The 22,970-nt window shown below is 37.8% G+C and overlaps 2 protein-coding genes and 1 pseudogene across 3 annotated transcripts; 2 read left to right on the top strand and 1 right to left on the bottom strand.

Moving 5' to 3' along the window:
* Positions 1 to 5,936: 5,936 nt before the first annotated feature.
* On the top strand, positions 5,937 to 9,679 carry LOC130726307 (uncharacterized). 2 transcript variants are annotated; one of them, XM_057577547.1, is made up of 2 exons: positions 5,937 to 6,020; positions 8,087 to 9,678. In XM_057577547.1, the coding sequence occupies exon 2, from the start codon at positions 8,133 to 8,135 to the stop codon at positions 9,222 to 9,224; it is 1,092 nt and encodes a 363-aa protein (XP_057433530.1). In that variant the 5' UTR covers positions 5,937 to 6,020; positions 8,087 to 8,132; the 3' UTR covers positions 9,225 to 9,678. The 2 variants fall into 2 exon arrangements, with proteins under 2 accessions (XP_057433530.1, XP_057433531.1); XM_057577548.1 differs by having other exon boundaries at positions 5,943 to 6,020; positions 8,091 to 9,679.
* Positions 9,680 to 15,828: 6,149 nt separating this feature from the next.
* LOC130725263 (uncharacterized) lies at positions 15,829 to 16,407 on the bottom strand (annotated as a pseudogene).
* A 4,841-nt stretch (positions 16,408 to 21,248) lies between these two features.
* Positions 21,249 to 22,579, top strand: LOC130724724 (uncharacterized). The gene has a single exon (XM_057576013.1). It carries the CDS (start codon positions 21,323 to 21,325, stop codon positions 21,899 to 21,901), a length of 579 nt encoding a protein of 192 aa, XP_057431996.1. The 5' UTR covers positions 21,249 to 21,322; the 3' UTR covers positions 21,902 to 22,579.
* Positions 22,580 to 22,970: the final 391 nt, after the last annotated feature.

Genomic DNA, 22,970 nt, shown 5'->3' with positions numbered 1-22,970 from the left:
GTTCCATAGGATCAGAGTCGCCCGAGAAGGCGTCTATTGCCATGGTCTGCAGGTGCTTTGGTATGTCCACCTTGGTAATGGCTGGAACGAAAGGTTGAAATTCGACTACGTCCTCCGCCTCCAGACGTTGTCCTTGCTTAAAATCTTGCCTCTGAGTAAGATACTCAACCTGGGCTTGCAACTGCTCGTTTTGGGATTGCACCTTCTGCAAAGTTTCAAACATGTGCTGTAAAGCTGCAGGCGTGATACCCGTCACTGCCTCCTGCGCTCTCCGTGGGGCAGTGGTTTTAAGGTCTTCTAAGTTTACGTAGTCAGGCGGCGTTGATCGCCGCCGAACGCCTGGATCCGATTTAGCGATCAGATCTGAAGGTCTTCCCGGAGCCGCATTCACCAGCGACGCTGGCGACGGCGCCACTGAGCGGACCCCCTCCGAGGAAGCTTCCTGCTCTTGCTCGTCCGGTATAGGACGATTGTTGTCCCGTCCGCCGCCGCGGCCGCCGTGACGACCACCACCACGCCGACGATGATCACGGCGGCCCACGCTGCATGAACGAGTCTCCATGGCTCGTAACGTCTACCTTCAACGTCAATGAAAGACCTAGGTCAGAGCCACAGACGGCGCCAATGTTCTATACTAGGGAAAGCTTATGTAAGAGAATGACTAAAAGTAAACCCTAGCAGAGTACTTGGAATGGCAAAAATATCATAAAAGGAATATCCTCATTAATGCTGAAAAAGTTGTCTAGTACAAGTTGATGACCTCCCCTTTTATAGAGGGTGCGGTCATGATGTGGATTTTTCCTACATTTGGGCCTGACAATCAGGGCCCAAATCCCTATGCATATAAGACAAATCCAAGGGAATCTTCCAGCTGGCTTGCGGGTCCATTTGAGGAAGAGCAAAGCTATTACACCGTGTCGTTGATTCTCGCCAGGCTGTCTTCGTTAGCATGATTGCTCCTTTTTGGGCGGGCATAAATAACTTTTATGTCCCGCCTAGTCCAAACTTCATGGTTCTATCTTGATTCACATAACTCAAAAAAGGGTTTTGATCATGAAAATTTGCAAAAGATCATTCAAGAACCAAAAGTAGGGAATCCCTTATGGAACGGAAAACACAAACAAGAGACCAAGAGCAAGAAAACACAAACAACTATGCACAAGACACCACCTATATATATATATATATATATTATATTATGCATCAATTCACGACTAATGAACCTAATTTACATTAAATTCACTAGCTAATTCAATCTAGGTCAGATTCACAGAATTCCAAATCTCACATCATGTTATAGTTGATCAGGCTACAACAAGCATTAAGAACAAGAACAAATTAGTGAAATTGACACATAAGAATGAAACATAGAATATGTACAATATATAGAACTCAAATCAACATTCCACTAGTTTCACCAACATTTCAAAACATAATCCCCAGCAACGGCGCCAAATTTGATAAAGGTTTTTTCCTCATTGTTTGTACTGCTTTTGGCTTAAACCTTTAAGATTCAATCATAGCAAAGCAGATACGGGTTTATCGTCCTCAGGGATTGTGTGAACATCAGTTCAACCAGTTAAATATCGATCTGAGCGGATAAAAAAACGTTTGATTAATTGTTTTTGTGATTTTCAATATAAAATAAAGTTTACAGAGGTAACGAAGGAGAAAACATATTTAGAATGCAGTCACCTAATCCTCTAATTGCTTTCAACTCAAACACTTTTGTAATGGTTCATTTCATTTATGATACCGAGAGCTATCCACCTAACTATCCCTAGCCTAGGTGAATCTATCAGTTGAAATTCCTAGACGTAATCCCTTACCATCTAGAAAATCAAAAAGGAATAATATAGCTCGAGTTATCTCTCAAAGACATTCCCAATGACCAATTCATCCTAAGACAAGGTACCCTAGGTTTGCAAATCTCCGTTGTCACTCCGGAAACTCCTGTTAGAACTCAGAACCCCACCTGTCACGTGGAAATCCACTATTGCTCCTACCCAAGATATTCTCATTTTAGGACAACTAGTTCACTGAGTGGTTTCTCTCTTAAACCGGACCCACAATTATCTCCCGATCTCATGCTAGTCCATAGAAATCTAACACAAACAATCAATACTTGAAGCGAAGAAAGTAAAACTTTAACACACAAATTGTGACCTAAGACATAGGCAGTCTACCTTCACTGAACTAAGCATGCACTAATTCATATCAACCTCTCGATCTATTTATGAATTAGTGAAGCTCTTTTGATTATCAATTGATTGGTTAGAAGCATGAAGTACAAAGAGCAACACCATACATGAAAGATTTTCACTTACATCAATGAACAAACTTAGAACAATCAAAGAGTCAAGTTATACAATCTAAATACACAAATAGAAAACAAAAACTACAAGGGAAAGGGAAGAAAGAACTGAAACCCAAGAGGAGACGACGTAACCACGACCATGGAATTCCCAAGCTTTCCATGGCTTCCGAGAGGTTGTCACCGTCCTCCCATGGCTGCCATCACCATCTTGAAGCTCCAATCCATCCAATCCTAGCCCAAGGACCCCTCCTCCATGAAGCCCAGCTCCCTTGCTCTGTTATGGTGCCAAAGTTGGGAGAAAATCGAAGAGAATGGGAGAGATAGGTCAAAAAACGAGTTTCTGCCCTTTAATAAGTGTTTAGGGCGGTCATAGGGTGTTGGGCGCTCATCAGAGGCCGTCGGGCGCTCTGCTTCCTTCAGCATTGGGTTTCTTCAGCTACTTGGGCGCTCAGCACCCCTTTTTGGGTGCTCAGCGCTCTGCAACTCTAAAAAATCAAATTTTCACTTTAAACTTGGATTCTTCATGAATTTCTTCCCTGCATCAAAAGTCCAAGTTAAGCTCATGAAATATATAATATTTATACTATTTCCAAGTTAAAACTAAGTACTTACTAAATCAATTACTTTGGGGATAAAATGATAAAAAATGCAAGCATACAAGTCAAATAAGTGTTTAAAATGATATTCAAATATACGTAAAGTGAGCACTTATCAGGTCTCGCCCAGTCCATTCTTCCTTTTAATGTCTTCTTTTCTCTTCCTTTTCTCTTCTTCCTTTTCCTTTTTTTCTTCATAATGATGCTCTCTCTCTATCTCTCTCTTTTATTTTTATTTTTTATTATTCTCTTAATTGCATCTAAACCTCTTCTCTATACTTTCTCATATTGTAGTCTCTACTAAAATTTAACTCATATCTTTCATTAAATGATTATTTATTAAATACTAAAACTCTAAAATTCTTTAAAATCATTTAGAATTAAGAATCTGGGTGTTACATAATAATTGGATCCATGTAGGGATGTCAATGGGTACGGGTGGGCATGGATAGCATATACCCACCACCCGCTCCACATGTAAAAATTTATACCCATACCCGCTCCATACCCACATGGATATTCATTAAGTGGGTTTTAATCAAATTTTAAAATATTCGTGGATATTTATGGGCACCCGACACCCATGAACATAAATGAATTCACATATATTTGTTCAAAAGAAAATTATATTAAAAATAAAATTTAAGATTGAACTTTACTGTCAATCAATGTGTAAAGGAAAATACTTATTTTCTACCTCTTTTTTGGGTCTAAGGGCTTCTTTTTACCATTATCATTGTATAAGTTTACTTGAAGGAGAACTATAACTCACACAAATTCATTAGATATTAGACTTAATAAACATCTATCTATATTTATAAAAGATATTTAGCATTTTATACATCGGGTGGGTATCCATGGGTATGGAAACATCAATATTCATACCCGCCCCATTAATAAATGAATAGTGGAAATATCCATTAAATAAATCTGTGGATACCCGTGGGCGCGGGTAATTTTACCCATAGTGGGTTTTTATCCGCGGGTATCCACGGGTGTGGGTAATTTTGACATCCCTAGATCCATGATACCATGTCCTCTTCCACCTAGATTAGTAGATCTTCTTCCTTCGTTTATGTTCTTTGTCATTACTCAAAGAAGGTAGATCTAAAAGATAAGCTGTAGTACCATTAAAGTAAGTGTGACTCATGTGAACTGAGATAAAACTCTTATTATTATTCAACAAAATGTAACTTCATACATGTATGCTATTTAGACTCGTAGTAGAGTTCATATAAAGTAAGCTAATCCTACACACACTTTATAATAGCTTATAGGCTTAAATGCACTTTTGGACCCTCAAGTTTACATTTTTTGCGATTGTTGACCCTTATCTTATTTTTCTACGAACCGAGACCCTCTCCAAGAAAAAAGACTAGCCATCTTCTGCATGTAAATTGCCTGGAGAGGGTCTCGTTTCGTAGAAAAATAAGATCAGGGTCAACAATCGCAAAAAATGTAAACTTGGGAGTCCAAAAGTGCATTTAAGCCTAGCTTATAATTAGTTAAAAATAACAAAATTAATTAGGAAAATTGAAAGGGGGAACCCACTAACTATAACAACTATGATTAGTCTTTGCTATGCTCTAGTATAGTAGAAATCGTAACCCTAACCATACCCCAACCACCTTCAACAAAGTCCTCACAGGCATAGAAGAGAGTGGTTGTTTGCAGCGTCGCCATGTACTAGACCTCCTTCCGCATCATCGAGGTCATGTTCTCCTCATTCTTCTCTTACGACATCGCAAATCCGAAGGCATTCTTGTTGGAACTCGTGGAGGAAGCTTAGTGGGATCTCTTCCTTCCCCCATTTTGGAGGGCTGTTGGATCAAAAAGCTTCCAACGAAGGAAAGGTGCGAAATGATTTCAAGTGTTTCTTAAGCTTATTTTAGTGTGTCTTGATCTGCATTTATAAACTTCATGTAAAAAAATTAAATTTGAATGAATTGTCCAAGTTTTTTAAGAAGAAAAATATGGAAATAAAAAAAGTAACTAGAAAGGAAGGTGTGAAGAGGTGTGAAGTGCTTCCTAAGCTTGGAGTGAGATCTTCAATTATAAATTTGATCTTAAAAGTATTAAATTTGAATGAATTGCACATGTTCTATTTTGAAAAGGAAAATGGGTGCACTTTCACTATTTTGAGCGTATTTTACGCCATATAAATGATATTGGGGTGATCTTTATCTAGTTGAAAAGTTAGGACAAAATTCTACAATTGTTATGAATAATCCAAGAGCTAAATTAGGTGTATACTCTCAGTGATGTTCGGATTATAAGACAAAATTAAGATGTTGCTACAACATGTTCATGGAGGAGATGTATTCAAGGGCACGTATAGAGTTGTAGACCACCGTTTTGCTTGAAACTTGTGACATTTGAAAGATGTTGTTGTCATCTACAATTATAATTTGGAGACAAAGACGTGATTCCAATGTTTGGATAGTTAAAAGACACACCAAAATTAACAAAAAAATTTGAAATTTTATAGTGAAGTCAACCATTAGTCAACTCCTTTTAGTCCCACATTGCCAAAACTTCTGACCTCTTTCTTCTTCTTCCTGTATATAAAGGGAGTTTTTTTTTTTTTTTTCATATTTTCGGATCATCCAAGAAAATCTAAGACAAAAGCTTAAGATTAACACTTCTTTGAGAGTTTGCGTGACACAAATAAAGTGCTACTATTGCGCTGCAGGGTAATCTTAGGAGTGCTCTCTTCAAGGCATGTCTTTTTTTTAATCACATTTCTCCTTTATTTTATTTTATTATTTGTGTCTTCTTTATATGTTTTACTCTCTTCTTATTTCCTTAAGTGTAGAGAAAAATTAAAATAAAAATTCGTTCATTTCACATGGAACAAAATGTTACTTAGTCCAAGGAAAATGAGGTAAGTAACATTTTGGCCCATTCTCCTATTTGTTAATATCTTCTAACCATAGTTAAATAAACCATGAGTTAAAATTTAACCATAGTTAGTTGTGTTTGGGTTAAAATGTTAAACAAAAGGCCATTCTCATAACTCATAAGTAATTTGGGAGCAATAGAGAGGTCATTGTACATGGTGATTGTGTCTTTTCATATTCAAATTCCAAACACTCAAAGAGTCACAGGTACTCTCAAATGCTTGTATTTCACTTCCTTCATCACTTCCCCATTGTTATCACCTTCAAAAATGCTTCATTTTTGCTTTTGAATTGCTTGTTAGATTGGGGGTTGCAACGAAATTTGGGGTTTGAACTGCAGAAATTCTTCATTTTGAATTTCGACCGTTGTGTGTTTTTTTGAAAATGCATGTGATATCCCTGTAGTGTAGATCCTAGTTTTTCAACGTGTTTCTTCGTTAGGGTGAGACATGAGTTTGTCTGAATTCTTTGCTGTACCTGTCTTTGTTCTGTTTGTGTGGGTCAAGAATTGTGTTTATCAGATGATTTGTGATTGCTATCAACAATTAAATTCTAGGGTTTTGTCTATTTATTGATATTTCACTTCTTTTTTTCTCTGGTATTGATAGGACTTAGTGTTGTTGGTTGTTACTTTAGACTTTGATATTGTCTCCAACGGAACCGAAAAAATAAGGGTTTGCTGTATTGAGCTGAGTTTTCAAATGGGTTGAAAATATTTTTAAAATGGTTCTAGTAAGTATAATCTTTTGTATATTCATGACATTTTGTGGTTCAGTTCTGTTTTCCCCTTTTATGGTGTGTTTGGTTCATTGGAAGGAAGGGGGTGGGAGAGATTTTGATGGAGGGGAGGGGAAGAGAGGGCATGATAGGAGAGATTTTTATTGTTATCATGTTTGGTTAAGATGAGTGGAGTGCGGGGAAATAACTCAGTTCTTGTTTGGTTTATGAGGGGAGAGGAGGGATTTTGAAACAAATTTACTTTAGATGTCCTTAGTTTTAAAAGAGTCAGTGAGCTCTCAGCCTTAGTGAGCTCAGAGGGAATAGAATTGTAGACATTTGTTATTCGATATGTGAGTATGAATAGAATCCATAAAAGTATTTCATGGTAATCTATGAATAGGATTTTGTTGAATATTTGGTTTACTAGTTGCTGCATTATGGAAAATCGAATTTAACCGATGGCAATACTTGAAAATGCTGCCAACAGTTGTCATAGTTTCTGTCTTCTTTTCTAGTGTGGAAAGAAAGAGCTGCTTAATATATGGTATGTTTTTTAAAAACAAGAACTCTTGTAAACAAGAATCAATATTTATAAATTCTGAGATTTGACATTTACTAGTTTCATGTTTTGTAAATATGTTAGAGTTTTGATGTTAGATATATAATAAGTTTATGCTTCAATCATATAAATATTGGTCATATCTTTTTTGCCCCTTTTTTGGAAACATCTGTTCTTATTTGTGTCTAACGTCTCTGAATGTATGGGTTCATTAAATTTTTGAAAATTTTCCCCTTCTCTTTATTTTTTGACTGCCGGTAGGGATTGACTTGTCCAGATATTTAGAGAAAGAAAATGTAGAACTTACTGTCCATTTACTTCCCAGACGCTTAATCTAGTTTGTCTTCACATCATTATGATTCCATGATTTTTAATTAAATTTGATTGCTTGTAGTGTTGTCAAATGTCCGCCATGGCCGATTCTCATGGGAGAATTCTAGCAAGTCGCCATGGCCGATATTCTGTCATAATCTGCCATCCAGCATCTGCCTTTGTCAAATATGTTCTGTTTTTGGCTTTCTGCCATAGTGTCATTCTCCATTAACAATACTCTTGCTTGTATAAGAAATACCCTTGCTGACTAAATTTTTTGAGTGAGAAGTTGAGTAGGGCCTCGTTTGTTAAAATAATCTTGTGAAGTATGCTGTATGAACTTTATGTTTCTGGTGTTTGGAAAGCCTTTAGCATTGACAAGGAATCTTTTATGACAGAAAACATGACTGTAGTTCATGTTGGATACTTGAATTGCTGTTGAATACTTGAATTGCTTGCACCATTGATTTATCCATTACTAGTTTGCTATATTTGTGACAGAGAACTCTGAAATGCTGGCTTACTTATAATTGTTTATTCGCTACCTAAAGAATTTTAGGGGCATCTCTCAATGTTTTTTTGTTCTTCTTTGGGTCTGTGGCATGATTGAAGGTTCATTAATTCAAAGTGTTCATGTTTATAGAATCAAGCTCTAATTGTTAAATTCTTTCATGTCTTTTAGCTAGGTGACAGAGCAACATATTGAGAGTTGAGACAACGGGGAATATATGGATTGCAACAAAGATGAGGCAGCTAGGGCCAAGGAAATAGCTGAGAAGAAATTTTCTCTAAGGGAATATGCTGGTGCAAAAAAGTTGGCTCTCAAGGCTCGGAATTTGTATCCTGCACTGGAGGGTCTTCCCCAGTTTCTGTCAATTCTGAATGTTTATATCTCTGCTGAGAATAAAATAAATGGACAAATGGATTGGTATGGTATACTTGGGGTGGATCCCTTTGCTGATGAGAAGACAATTAGAAAGCAATACAGGGTATTGGCTCTCAGTCTTCACCCTGACAAAAATAGGTCTTTAGGTGCAGAGGGTGCATTTAAGCTTGTTTCAGAGGCATGGAGCTTACTATCTGATAAGGCCAAGAGACTAGCATACAACAACATCAGGGGTTTGGGTGGACTTCAGCATAATGCTCGCAACCATGTTGGGGCTCAATCCAAAGCACCCAGTTCAAGTGGTTCTAATAATCCTAAGAAGAATGCAACCTCAGATGGGAGAACTGGAAATAATAATGCCCGGGCACCACCTTCACCCTCCATTCCTCGTCCACATAAAATGCCGGGTACCTTTTGGACTGTGTGTAGGTGCAAGGTACATTTTGAGCATCTCAGGGTTTATTTGAATCAAACTATCCTATGTCCCAATTGTAAGGAAGCTTTTAAGGCTATAGAGAAGAGTCCGCCTCCTAATGCTGTTAAGTCATCTTATTCGGCTTCTCGGCAACATGATCAGAAGTCTCAACATCATGCTGGAAAGAATCACCCCATCAATCCGGGAAGAGCTTCTGCAGTTTCTCAAGACAAGAAATCCAGCAGTTCTGCAGGCATTTCTTCTTTTAACAATATAAGCTTCCAGCGTGGTCCTCCCTCAAGAATGCCTGGTTTTGTTGGTCCAGATGGATCGTCGTCTGTTACTGCTGCAAGTTTTAAGCAGCATTCAGGCGAGAAAAGAAAATTTGAAGGAGCTGCATCAATTACTTCGCGGGAGAAGAATAACCCCATCAATCTGGGAAGAACTTCTGCCGTTTCTCAAGACAAGAAATCCAGCAGTTCTGCAGGCATGCCTTCTGCAGTGTCAATTCGTGCTTAAAACATAGATTTTCCGTCCTTGTTAATAGTCTGCTAGAAGGGGAAAATTAAGGTCATATGACTGTAAAAATCCCTTTCCTCTAGCTATTTGCAGAACTTGCAATCCTTGAACTTTTCCATTCTTGGGTCTTCATGTTTCCGGGAGAGTAGTGATGGTTGAGTTGGGTATGTGGTTGCTGGGCCAGTGTGGCTGTTAGGGGAGTAAGGACTGGGGATCTTTATCAGTTGGTCTTTGGTTGTTTAATGGTTTCAATTGCTTTCTAAGACTTCTAATGATTGGTTATTGAAATGGGTGGAACTATATAAAATTCTTTAGAGAGTGAGAATTGTGTGTCATAAAAAAGTAGAAAATCCTGAACTGGGCTCAGTATTAAAAGAGAAAGAAACCCAAAGATGAATAAAACCATTGGAAAAGTAATGGTAATGAGTTAATGATGATAATGTGCAAGAAAAGTGCTGCTATATTATCAGAGCAGCAAAAGGGGACAAGTCCTCTGATTCCATTGCTGGAAATCAATGAATAAATCAATGGCAGCGAAGATTTTTTCTACTATTTTTCTCTTGATTAATCATTTTTGGTGTTTCTTTTCCTTTTTTCCAATTTTACAGCCCGCAATACTTTATTATAGATGACTAGCTTAATAATTAAAATGCAGTTCATAGGTTTGTGTGTTTCTTACTTCATAGTATCATTTTTCGTATGAATAATGTTATTCCCATGTGAGTGACATGTTTTTCCCAAATCAAGAAAGTAATTTAATTGAACTTAATAGTTTGCTGCAATCAAAAAATTATTGAAAGTGGTTTAAAACTGGTAAAATCCAGAGAAATGAACACATGGACCACGTTGCAACAAAAAAATGTAATTTTCCCGTTTTTGTTAATGTAAAACTGTTGGTACAAGAAAAAAGAAAAAATCAGAGGGCGGTTACTTATGATTATGAGTCTATGATCCAAGTTGAGTCAAATAGAAGTGGTGAGGTTTGTTTTGTCCCTAATTATTGTATTATGATATTTGTTGATGAATAAAAAAAGTTGTCATCAAAATTTCCATGAAATCTCAATGCATAATTTTTAAAGAATTAATCTGTCAATGATGAAAGTCAAAAAGAATTATAGGTATCAAACTATCAATGGTAACAAATGAGCATATGATAGATTCTAAAATTCAATGTGGAATAAAATTAAAATCGGCAATTTTCAGGACTCGTTCGGTACGCCGTATTAGGCTTGATAATATTATTTACTTAAAAATATAAGATCCGTTAAGATTGTGAAATATAAGTTACTTAAAAATATTTAACTCATTGCCACAATCACCACCACAACCCTCCCCACCACCGCTGTCACTGTCATTGCTACAACCACAGCCACTAACGCCACTATCACCACCACCAATCTACCCTCTCCACCACCACTCTACCGCGACCAACATTATTGCCTCGACTACCACCCTTTGACGTCAGCGCCACCACCAAACATATGATTGTATCAATTTAAACAATATGATACGTTATACACTTATACAATATATCACCAAATGCGAGATATTATTAAATTTTTATCAAGTTTTATCTTATCAGACCTAACATTATCAAATCTAATACTATTAAATTTTATACTATACAATATACGAAATAGACCCTCAAATTGCATAACCAGCACCTTAGAGGTGTGGTTTTTTGTTGTTTTATGCACGCAAAGCCTCCATTTGGCTCTTGATATCATTGAACTTCACAAATTTGTATTTTTTTTTCCTGGTCTTGTCCTCTCCTAAATTTTCTTACATTTTGATAGGGGTAGCAAAAAGGATTTGACTTGTCAGGTTAATCTACATCCTCTTAAACGGGTGAAGTGGTTTGAGATCCTTCAGTCCATTTTGACCCAACCTACATAATTTTCTTTTAAAACGGGTTGGAAGCTAAACAAGTCGAGTTGGTTGACCCATCGTTTCAACAAATTTTTCTTTAAGGATATAATTCTGTTTTTGTTTTACCGTTTTTAACCGATTGTCCCATACTCCCATTACCCACTCTCAAGTCTTTTAGGGCTCGTTTGGTACGCCATATTATGCATGATAGTATAAGCTTATACAATACATTATGGACTTATTCATTGTTTGGTGCTCACATTGTATTGTATAAGCTTATACATCAATCTTCTCTTATACATCAAAATGATGAATTATTTAATTCACCCTATAGATGAGGGATAAGGCATGATAATAGTGCAATGTATAAACTACTTCAATATATTTAATCAACCGCCAGCTACCACCCTCCACCATCACCGCTGCCCCTACCGCCACCACCACAACCACAGTTGTCGCCGCCACCACTACCACCATCGTTGATACCTTCATACAACCACTGCCGCCGCTCGCACCCTCCACCACCACCGCCGCCGCCACCAACACAACCATCCACCACCACTGTCACCACCATGGCCACTACCGCCACTACCACCACCGCTGCCGCCGCCACTACCATCCACCACCACTGCCACCTTCATCATCTTCCAATATCACCACTACCACACCACCAGTGTCGCCACCAAATTGCATAACCAACACCTTAGAGGTGTGGTTGTTTCCAATTTTATGCACACAAAGCCTCCATTGGGCTCTTGATAACATAGAACTTCACAAATTTGTATGTTTTTTTTCCCTGGTCTTGTCCTCTCCTATATTTTCTTACATTTTGATAGGGGTGGCAAAAAGGATTTGACTTGTCAGGTTAATCTACATCCCCTAAACGGGTGAAGTGGTTTGAGATCCTTCAGTCCATTTTGACCCAACCTACATAATTCACTTTTAAAACGGGTTGGAAGCTAAACAAGTCGAGTTGGATTGACCCATCGTTTCAACAAATTTTTCTTTAAGGATATAATTCTGTTTTTGTTTTACCGTTTTTAACCGATTGTCCCATACTCCCATTACCCACTCTCAAGTCTTTTAGGGCTCGTTTGGTACGACATATTCTGCATGATAGTATAAGCTTATACAATACATTATGGACTTATTTATTGTTTGGTGCTCACATTGTATTGTATAAGCTTATACATCAATCTTCTCTTATATATCAAAATGATGAATTATTTAATTCACCCTATAGATGAGGGATAAGGCATGATAAGAGTGCATTGTATAAACTACTTCAATATATTTAATCAACCGCCAGCTACCACCCTCCATCATCACCGCTGCCACTACCGCCACCACCACAACCACTGTAGTCGCCGCAACCACTACCACCATCGTTGAGACCTTCATACAACCACTGCCGCCGCTCCCACCCTCCACCACCACCGCCGCCGCCACCAACACAACCATCCACCACCACTGTCACCACCATTGCCATTGCCGCCACTACTGTAACACCCCCTTTCCCCATTGTTTTATTTAAAAATGTTTATCAGAGTTTAAAAAACATATCTAGGGAGTATTACACTTCGTCACGAAAACTCATTAAAATTAACACTGATTGTGTTTGAAAATTTATAAGTTCATATAGTTTTCAAAGAATGAATTGTTTCTACCTTTCATGCATAACACAACAGACAAAATATGTATCCCAATGATTTATATAAAAAGACAAATAGAGTTTCCTCTGTATTTTCAGCATTTCTAAAATAAGAAGACCTGCCAATAAAATTTCTAAACCAGCCAGATAATCCTAAGATGCATAAAATCACTTATTTAAATAGATTTATCATTCATGACATTCCAATAAAATTCATCATACTCATAAATGAATTTCATAAGCACTTCGGCCATCAACAGTACGACATCGCCATAATTTAGAAAATGATTCAACAACTTCCATAAGGAGAGGTTATAAAATCCTCTCAACAGAAATACAAAAGTAACGTAAAATATCTACCCTGTGTTACATTACAGAGCAAGACACTTTATTTTATTATAACAATAATAATAACATAAACTAAGACTCTCCAAAGCTACTCCTCATGAGCCCCATCTCTACCTCCAGTATATGTACGATGTCGCATAGAACATCATTCCAACAGAAGGGTAAGAACTTACATTGTATAAAATATAGCATAGCAAAGAGCAAGTAAACAATTCAGATTCTGCTTTATAAACTCTTCACCTTTTCTTTAAAATCTGAGTGATTATAATATTTGCTCTCAAGACAGTTTCAAAATTCTTATTATTGCTTCGGAAAATTATAAGCTTTAAGAAGAATAATAATTCAACTTCACGACTTCACCACAACAGCAAAATAATTCACCAACCACATAAAACCACTGAAAACGTGAAACTTAGTGTGTGAGACTTCAATGCATGCCTGTGGTACCAATTGTTAACCTTAGAGGTATCCCCGAGTTTATTAGAAGTTGACAATAGAGTGGTTGTACCAGCCAAAACTCATCTACGTATTATTGTAACACCTGCTAATGTACCTCATAGTTGGGTTGTACCTTCCTTAGGTGTCAAATGTGATGCTGTACCTGGTCGTTTAAATCAGATATCTATTTCGGTACAACGAGAAGGGGTTTACTATGGTCAGTGCAGTGAGATTTGTGGAACTAATCATGCCTTTACGCCTATCGTCGTAGAAGCTGTTGAAGTCCACTCCAGACTTTCAGGACCACTCCAGTTCTGGGACAAGCCCCAATTTTCCGAGGAAAACCGACACGTTGCCTCTTGACTAAATGAAGTGTATTTCGTGCAAAAACTCATTAATTAAAACATGCAATTTGAGACCACTCCAGCCCCAAATATATAAAATATTTTCTCACCAAATTCCATAACGGAAATCACACCAAAATTGCACAAAATAACACTTCAATATAATTAACAAATCATTTACTATTCCACCGACAAACTAGCAACACAAAATCATCAAATGTCTCACATCAATTACCAGAACCAGTTCCATAATCAATCCTAGAAATAAGCAGAAACATAGCAACCTTGCAGATAATTCTGGTACTAAACGAGCAGTCCCAAAATTATGAAAGTTTTACCAAACATAGCCTTATACGTTAGCTTTCATATAAAATTGATTTCACCCAATTTGGAATTCTGTAGAGAGAGTTATGCTCTCTACAGCACAGGCTGTTAGGGTGTCTGCGGGCAGAAACAGAGTGAACTGGCAGATAATTCTGGTATTAAACCAGATATTCAAAAATTATGAAAATATTACCCAGTATAACCCTATGAGTTAGTTTTCATAAAAAATTGGTTTCACTAAATTTGGAATTCTGTAGAGAGAGTTATGCTCTCTACAGCACAGGCTGTTAGGGTATCTGCGGGCAGAAACAGAACCTAATTTTTCCCCAGAACCTCAATTTCGCTCAAAATCAATTTTGCTCACCACATGTTAAAACACAACACAGTATCTCAGTTCTGAATTTTGAAAGAGGTTGGGGTTTCCTTCATGTTAAACTCAACCTCTGTTATACTACAATTATATAAGGTAAATTCAGACCCTTACCTTCTATGACACCGGTACAAAGCCTCCTAGACCCTTTTCTTCTTGATTCTCGGCCTCCTTCCACTTGAATCAGGGTTCTTCCTTCAATCTACCAATCGTGTGTAGTTTAAGGTGAGATTTGGTGTGGATTTTGTGGAGGAAAAGGCGAGTAATGATGAAGAAATTGAGAGAGGAAGAAAAATCGTTACTTACTGTGCACAAAAGGATATGAAAACGAAATTGAAAGAGAGAGAGAGAGAGCAGAACACGGTTTTTTTTTTAAGATGCTGCCCCCATCCTTAAGTAACCATCTAAACCTAATTCCTCAAGGGCTAAACAAAAACCCTAAAATCTCTTCTAGTCATTGTCTCCATTTTAATCCTAACTTTGACCCCCTAACTCTCTTCCATTTCATAAAACACACCCAACATCACAGAAAATATTTTATTTCATTAAAGTATTATTATATCGCCTATTAAACCACCATACGATATAATCTTAATCAAAATAAAATACTAATTATATTTTAATTAAAAACGGGGTGTTACAACTCTCCCCCACGTAAGAATTTTCGCCCTCGAAAATTTCCATAAACGAACAACTCAGGGTAGGACTCCCTCATTTGACTCTCAAGATTCCAAGAAATGAAGAATGCGTCACACCCGTAATAATGATGGCAATCAAAGATGTACCATTAATAAAGCACGTACCTCGAATTAGTCTATCCTCAGCAGTAGTCTCAGCACCAGATAAAGCAAACACCTTTCCTCTCGCCTGATCCTTCTTCGGCTTGTCGCACTTGGTACTAATGTGACCTTGCTCACCACAGTTGTAAAAAGCCACCTCCGGGCCATCTTTGCAATCATAAGACCTGTGACCTAGCTTGCCACACCTGAAACATTTCACCTCAGAATTTGGACACTCAGGAGAACGATGTCCTTCAACACCACACTTGTAGAACCTAACCGGATTAGGAGCTCCTCCCCCATTCGGCTTCTTGTCATGACCAGCTTTTTGTTTACCCATATCAGCAGGTATCCCATACGGTGTTCCTCTGAATTGCTCCTTTTCTTTCTTCTCTTTCAAAGACTTGTAATGAGCAGTACTCTCCCTGCTATCCTCATCATAGATCCTACTCTTGTTAACCATTTCAGAAAATCGGAAAATCTATTGATAGCCCACAACCTTCTTGATCTCAGGTCTCAAACCATTCGTAAACTTGTTACACTTAGATCTCTCAGCTTCAACAGTATTGTAGTGGGGACAAAACTTAATCAATTCCTCAAACTTTGCAGCGTACTCCGCCACGGTTCCATTACCCTACTTCAGTTCAAGAAACTCAATTTCTTTCTTTCCACGCACATCTTCTGGATAGTACTTCTCCAGAAATGCACCCTTGAAAAGATCCCAAGTAATCTACATCCCATCACCTTCAAACCTCTGAACAGTGTAGTCCCACCAATCTTCTGCTTCTTTCTGAAGCATATGGGTGCCAAACTGCACCTTCTGCGCATCAGTACAATTCATGACTCGAAAGATCTTCTCAATCGCTTTCAGCCATGCCTGTGCTTTGTCAGGGTCGTATGCTCCTTCAAAGGTTGGCGGATTGTTCCTCTGAAACTTTACCAAAGCACGAAATTCATCCTGATTCTGGTTCCCAAGGTTTGCTTGCTGGCCTTGCCCAAAGGCGCTAGCCAACATTGCCAATGCTTCAGCGATAGCTTCATCATTCCTTCCTGCGACCATTGTCCTGAGAATTCCAAAACAGTATCGATTGTGTCATAAACACATATCGAATACAAAAGGAATTAAACATGCTAATAAACCTAGTCCACTAACTGACATGCTCTGATACCACTAATGTAACACCCCCTTTTTCCCATTGTTTTATTTAAAAATGTTTATCAGAGTTTAAAAAACATATCTAGGGAGTATTACACTTCTTCACGAAAACTCATTAAAATTAACACTGATTGTGTTTGAAAATTTATAAGTTCATATGGTTTTCAAAGAAAGAATTATTTCTACCTTTCATGCATAGCACAACAGACAAAATATGTATCCCAAAGATTTATATAAAAAGACGAGCAAGTTTTTTTTTTAAAAGCGAATATTAAGTAATTGCTTGAGCCAAAATAACTCAAGACCAGAGCACGGTACAATATGGATCAGAGAAGTTCCTGGAAACACCTTGTGCAAAAAAAATAACAAGACCTGCCAATAAAATTTCTAAACCAGGCAGATAATCCTAAGATGCATAAAATCACTTATTTAAATAGATTTATCATTCATGACATTCCAATAAAATTCATTATACTCATAAATGAATTTCATAAGCACTTCGGCCATCAACAGTACGACATCGCCATAATTTAGAAAATAATTCAACAACTTCCATAAGGAGAGGTTATAAAATCCTCTCAACAGAAATACAAAAGTAACGTAAAATATCTTCCCAGTGTTACATTACAGAGTAAGACACTTTATTTTATTATAACAATAATAATAACATAAACTAAGACTCTCTGAAGCTACTCCTCATGAGCCACATCTCTTCCTCCAGTACCTGTACGATGTCGCATAAAAAATCATTCCAATAGAAGGGTAAGAACTTACATTGTATAAAATATAGCATAACAAAGAGCAAGTAAACAATTCAGATTCTGCTTTATAAACTCTTCACCTTTTCTTTAAAATCTGAGTGATTATAATATTTGCTCTTAAGACAGTTTCACAATTCTTATTATTGTTTCGGAGAATTATAAGCTTTAAGAAGAATAATAATTCAACTTCACGACTTCACCACAACAGCAAAACAATTCACCAACAATTCACCAAACACATAAAACCACTGAAAACGTGAAACTTAGTGTGTGAGACTCCAATGCATGCATGTGGTACCAATTGTTAACCTTAGTGGTATCACCCGTCCACTCCAGACAGTTAACCACCAATGAAGTCCACTCCAGACTTCCAGAACCACTCCAGTTCTGGGACAAGCCTCAGTTATTCGAGGAAAACCGACACGTTGCCTCTTGACTAAATGAAGTGTATTTCGTGCAAAAACTCATAAATTAAAACATGCAATTTGAGACCACTCCAGCCCCAAATATATAACACATTTTCTCACCAAATTCCATAACGGAAATCACACCAAAATTGCACAAAATAACCCTTCAATATAATTATCAAATAATTCACTAATCCACCGACAAACTAGCAACACAAAATCACCAAATGTCTAACATCAATTACCAGAACCAGTTCCATAATCAATCCCAGAAATAAGCAGAAACATAGCAACCTTGCAGATAATTCTGGTACTAAACTAGCAGTCCAAAAATTATGAAAATTTTACCAAACATAGCCTTATACGTTAGCTTTCATATAAAATTGATTTCACCCAATTTGGAATTCTGTAGAGAGAGTTATACTCTCTACAGCACAGGCTGTTAGGGTGTCTGCGGGAAGAAACAGAGTGAACTTGCAGACAATTCTGGTATTGAACCAGCAATCCCAAAATTATGAAAATATTACTCAATATAACCCTATGAGTTAGCTTTCATTCAAAATTTGTTTCACTTAATATGGAATTCTGTAGAGAGAGAGTTATGCTCTCTACAGCACAGGCCGTTAGGGTATCTGCGGGCAGAAACAGAACCCAATTTTCCCCCAGAACCTCAATTTCACTCAAAATCAATTTTTCTCACCACATGTGAACACACAACACAGTATCTCAGTTCTGAATTTTCAAATAGGTTGGGGTTTCGTTTATGTTAAACTCAACCTCTGTTACACTACAATTACACAAGGTAAATTCAGACGCTTACCTTCTATGACACCGGTGAAGGTGTGAAAAACGACTAGAAGGGGGGGTTAAATAGAGTTTTGAATATAAAAACTTTCCCCTTAAGATATAAAGTAAATCTTTTCGGTTTATCTGAGATAGATGGTGCAGCAGATAAAGATTGAGAGAAGAGAGAAGCACACAAGTATTTTATCCTGGTTCACTTGATAAATCCCTCAAGCTAATCCAGTCCACCCGTTAAGGTGATTTCTTCCTTCTTAGAATGAAGGCAATCCACTAATCAGATAATTGTTACAACTGCACTTGAAACCTACAAGTGACTAACAATACATTGACTTAGCTCACACTAAGATTCACTCTCTTAGTCTTCTCTAGGATCCGATCAACCTTGATCTCCTAAAGAAATCACCACTAAGATACACAGATCCTAGTCTTCTTAAGGATACTGACCTACCGGTCCCTTAAGGAAAATCAAACAACTGTTTGAGATTGGTGTTTACAAAGGTTTGCTTCTGAATAAGCTGAGTGTAAACTAAATAAGAACAGATGAAGAAAGTAGAGGCTTGAATCTTTTCTTGTATTGCAGCTCTTAGTTTTTCTCTCTGTCTTCTTTCTTCTTTTCTTCAGCCTTAAATAGTCCAAGGTGCAAAGGATATTTCTATTGAGAGAATATGACCGTTGGAGGGCATTTCTGGAACTTCCAGAACCTGCTGTGGCTGAACCTTGGTAGGTAGGCTTGTCAGAGTAGTACACTGCTCTTGTACTTCTTGATAGAGACATTTTCCTTTAACCATTAACTTCTGATCAGAGGAATGCTTCGTGTTGGAACTTGTGAAGCTTGGTGATCAGAGTCAGAGGGAAACTTGGATCCTCTAACCTTCGTAACTTCTGCTTCTGGACCTTCAGAGCCTCTAGACCTTAAGAGCCTCTGGTCCTTCAGAGCTTCTGGACCTTCAGAGTTTCTGGTCCTTCAAAGCTTCTGGACATCAGATCTTCTGGTCTTCAGATCTTCTGATCATCAGAACTTCTGATCTTCAGAACTTCTGGTCTTCAGATCTTCTGATCTTCAGAACTTCTGATCTTCAGATCTTCTGGTCTTCAGATCTTCTGATGAATATATCTTCTGGTGTCAGAATCAAAACCTGTTTGTCAAAACACTCAAGACAAACGTTAGAGTATCATAATTGTTCATCCACAAATAAATACTTGTTATCATCAAAACATAGAGTTGTACCACATGACCAAATCTTGATCTTACAACCGGTACAAAGCTTCCTAGACCTTTTTCTTCTTGATTCTCGGCCACCTTCCACTTGAATCAAGGTTCTTCCTTCAATCTACCAATCGTGTGTAGTTTAAGGTGAGATTTGGTGTGGGTTTTGTGGAGGAAAAGGCGAGTAATGATGAAGAAATTGAGAGAGGAAGAAAAATCGTTACTTACTGTGCACAAAAGGAAAGGAAAACGAAATTGAAAGAGAGAGAGAGAGCAGAACACGGTTTTCTTCTGTTTTTTTTAGCTGGTGCCCCCATCCTTAAGTAACCATCTAAACCTAATTCCTCAAGGGCTAAACTAAAAACCCTAAAATCTCTCCTAGTCCTTGTCTCCATTTTTAATCCTAACTTTCACCCCCTAACTCTCTTCCATTTCATAAAACACACCCAACATCACAGAAAATATTTTATTTCATTAAAGTATTATTATACCGCCTAATAAACCACCATACGATATAATCTTAATCAAAATAAAATACCAATATTATTTTAATTAGAAACGGGGTGTTACAACTACCACAACTGCTGCCGCCGCCACTACCATCCACCACCACTACCACCTTCATCATCTTCCAATACCACCACTACCACACCACCAGTGTTGCCACCAAATTATACAATGTATGTCCAAACGCTGTATAGTATTAAAATTTTATCAGGCATTATTATATCATGCCTAATACAATCAGGCCTTATACTATACAACGTACCAAACGGACCCTTATTTTATCCAAAAAAATCTTCTCTAACTTTTATTGTAATTTGTAAATGGTAAATACTAAATTGTGACCTAGGGCTAGGATCAATGTTAAGAAAATCGGACCATCAGATTGTTGCCCGGTTTGATTAGGTCATTGAACTGGAAGTTAGACCGGTCAACCAGCAAAAAATTGGGAAAACTGGTCAAAACCGACCGGTCAACAGCTTTAGAAAAAAATATTTTTAAAATAAATTGGGTCATAGTTTATGGGGGAGGGAGAGAGACAATCATATGGGAGGGGAGGAAAGAAAATAATTACCATTAGAGAACATAGTTACTAACACATGTTGCCTCACTTAGTAAGGACAAAAAAATTATTTTTAGAATGTTATATGTTTGATATCCGTTGTGGATAAGAGATTTATGTTGGTGAGAAATTTGTATGTACTTCTGTAAGTGACTTATGGTCCTCGAGATATGTTCTGACCCGTGATGATGATTGAAGACAAATCACCCAAAAATTTTATTAATTAAAAAAATAGAAATGATAGTTTAGTCATTTTACTCATAAAAAAATATATTTGCCAAGAATGAAAAACAAAATTTACGGATTTTGCAGAGATGAAAAACTTATTTAAGCCTACTTAACTTCTTTTTTTGAAATTAGCCTACTTAACTTAAAGATGTGAAAGTGCAAGAGGTAAACACATGGAATTCATTAATGTGTGCCCTCCTTCTCATAATTAAAATTTTCAATTTTTGTCATCTTTTCTTCTTCACCACTCTCTCACAGTCACACTCACAACAGAAACAAAAATAGTACAACAAACACTTCTCTCCCTGCTCTGTCTTTTCTTCTTCCACCTTCTTCTTCTTCAGCCATGGCATTCCTCGTCCGTCTCAGAACAATCCACACTGTAACTAACCCTTCTCGTTCTGTTTCTATGCTCCACCACCAACGCCTCCTCTCCACCTCCAGCTCCGGCGCCGGCGACCTCCTCCGCCTGAGAACATTCCACTCTTTGACAACCCCTTCTCTGCTCCACCACCACCGCCTCCTTTCCAACTCCACCTCCAACTCCGGTGACAGCGACGATTCCAACACAAACCATCCCTTCCTCTCCAGTCTGACAAAAATCCAAACATTTCTGCTCCGCCGCCTCATCCCCATCTCTGACACCGGCGTCGGTGACCACCCCTCCCCTTCCCTTGTCAAAGAAATCAGGGAGGCTTTCAAACAACTCGCGGAGAGTGATGTCTTTCTCGAACCATTCATCTCCACGTTACCCTTCGAGCTCCCCTCCCCCCTTTCTCAGCCTACTACTCCACCATCCCCTACAACCCTTCCCCCAACTGCCAAAAACCTCACCACCAAAACGCGCCGCCGCGCGAGTCCTCCAACTCCAACCCAACCTACTCCTTGGTTCACAAGCTTGAGCACCTTAAGGCCAGTGCGTTGAGCTTGAATAAGAGGTTTGCTAGTGATCGGCAACGGTTATTGGTTTTGTTCGAGCCCAAAATGGCTCTCAACGAAGAGATCAATGAGATGACGACGGAGTTTCGCGAGAGCGGCCGGAGCATTGGGCTGCTGCAGATTGATATGTCAATTACAAAGATGACAAGGCATAATGAGATGACTGAGAAAATTTGTGACTTGGCATTGGAGTTGTCAAACTCAAGACTATCTTCCAACTGTGAGATTGTCAAAAACTTGTACCAGCTAATGGAAGATTGGCCGCAGCACAAGGAGCTATGGATTGAATTGAAGAACAAGCTGTGAACGTTTCAGGAGAAGGAGTCCAAAGGTTTTAAGTTGCTGGCCGTGGATACCAACTTGCAACTAGGTATCCTCCAACACCGCATTAACAACCTGTTTGAGCTACGCGACAACAACAAAGAAGGGTGAAGATTAATTAATGTGTTACGGTATCTTACTCAAGTTTTCTTTTTCATGTATCTAGGGGTGGTGAATTGGTTAGATGGATGGCTGATGGATTCAAATTTGTGATTAGTGAAAGCGGAAACATGATTAACTATTCAAAATGCTGCTGTATTTTGGAAGGAATGGTCAGCACAGTATTTTGTCTATAACTCCTAATGTGTCCATATTAACTTGATGAACTTGGTTCTTGGTTATCTATGAGGATTTGATGAACTTGGTTTGCACATGGTAGTATAACAAAGAAATGTTCTGTTGCACAATTAATTGAGTTTGAGTATTATATTATCAATGAGGTGAGTTGTTTGTCTATGTTTCATTGGTTTATCTCTTGAATTACACACTTTGGTTTGCCTCCTTATTTTACTGCATGCCTTTTGCTATGAGATAGATAAAGTCTTTTGGTGAACTTGGTTTGCACATGGCAGCATAATAGAGAAATGTTCTCTTACTGAGGTTCTGTTCTGTTGCTCAATTAATTGAGTTTGAGTATTATTACTATTAGGAATTAGTTAAGTTGGTTGTCTATCATGAAGCTTACCGATTTTTCCTACAAGTAAGTAGACTTCTAGACCATTCTATGTTTCAAT

Source organism: Lotus japonicus, chromosome 6 (assembly GCF_012489685.1).
Source record: "Lotus japonicus ecotype B-129 chromosome 6, LjGifu_v1.2".
Classification (NCBI taxonomy): Eukaryota; Viridiplantae; Streptophyta; class Magnoliopsida; order Fabales; family Fabaceae; genus Lotus; species Lotus japonicus.
The sequence above is the reverse complement of the archived record's forward strand: the minus strand, read 5'-3'. Positions and strand labels throughout refer to the sequence as shown.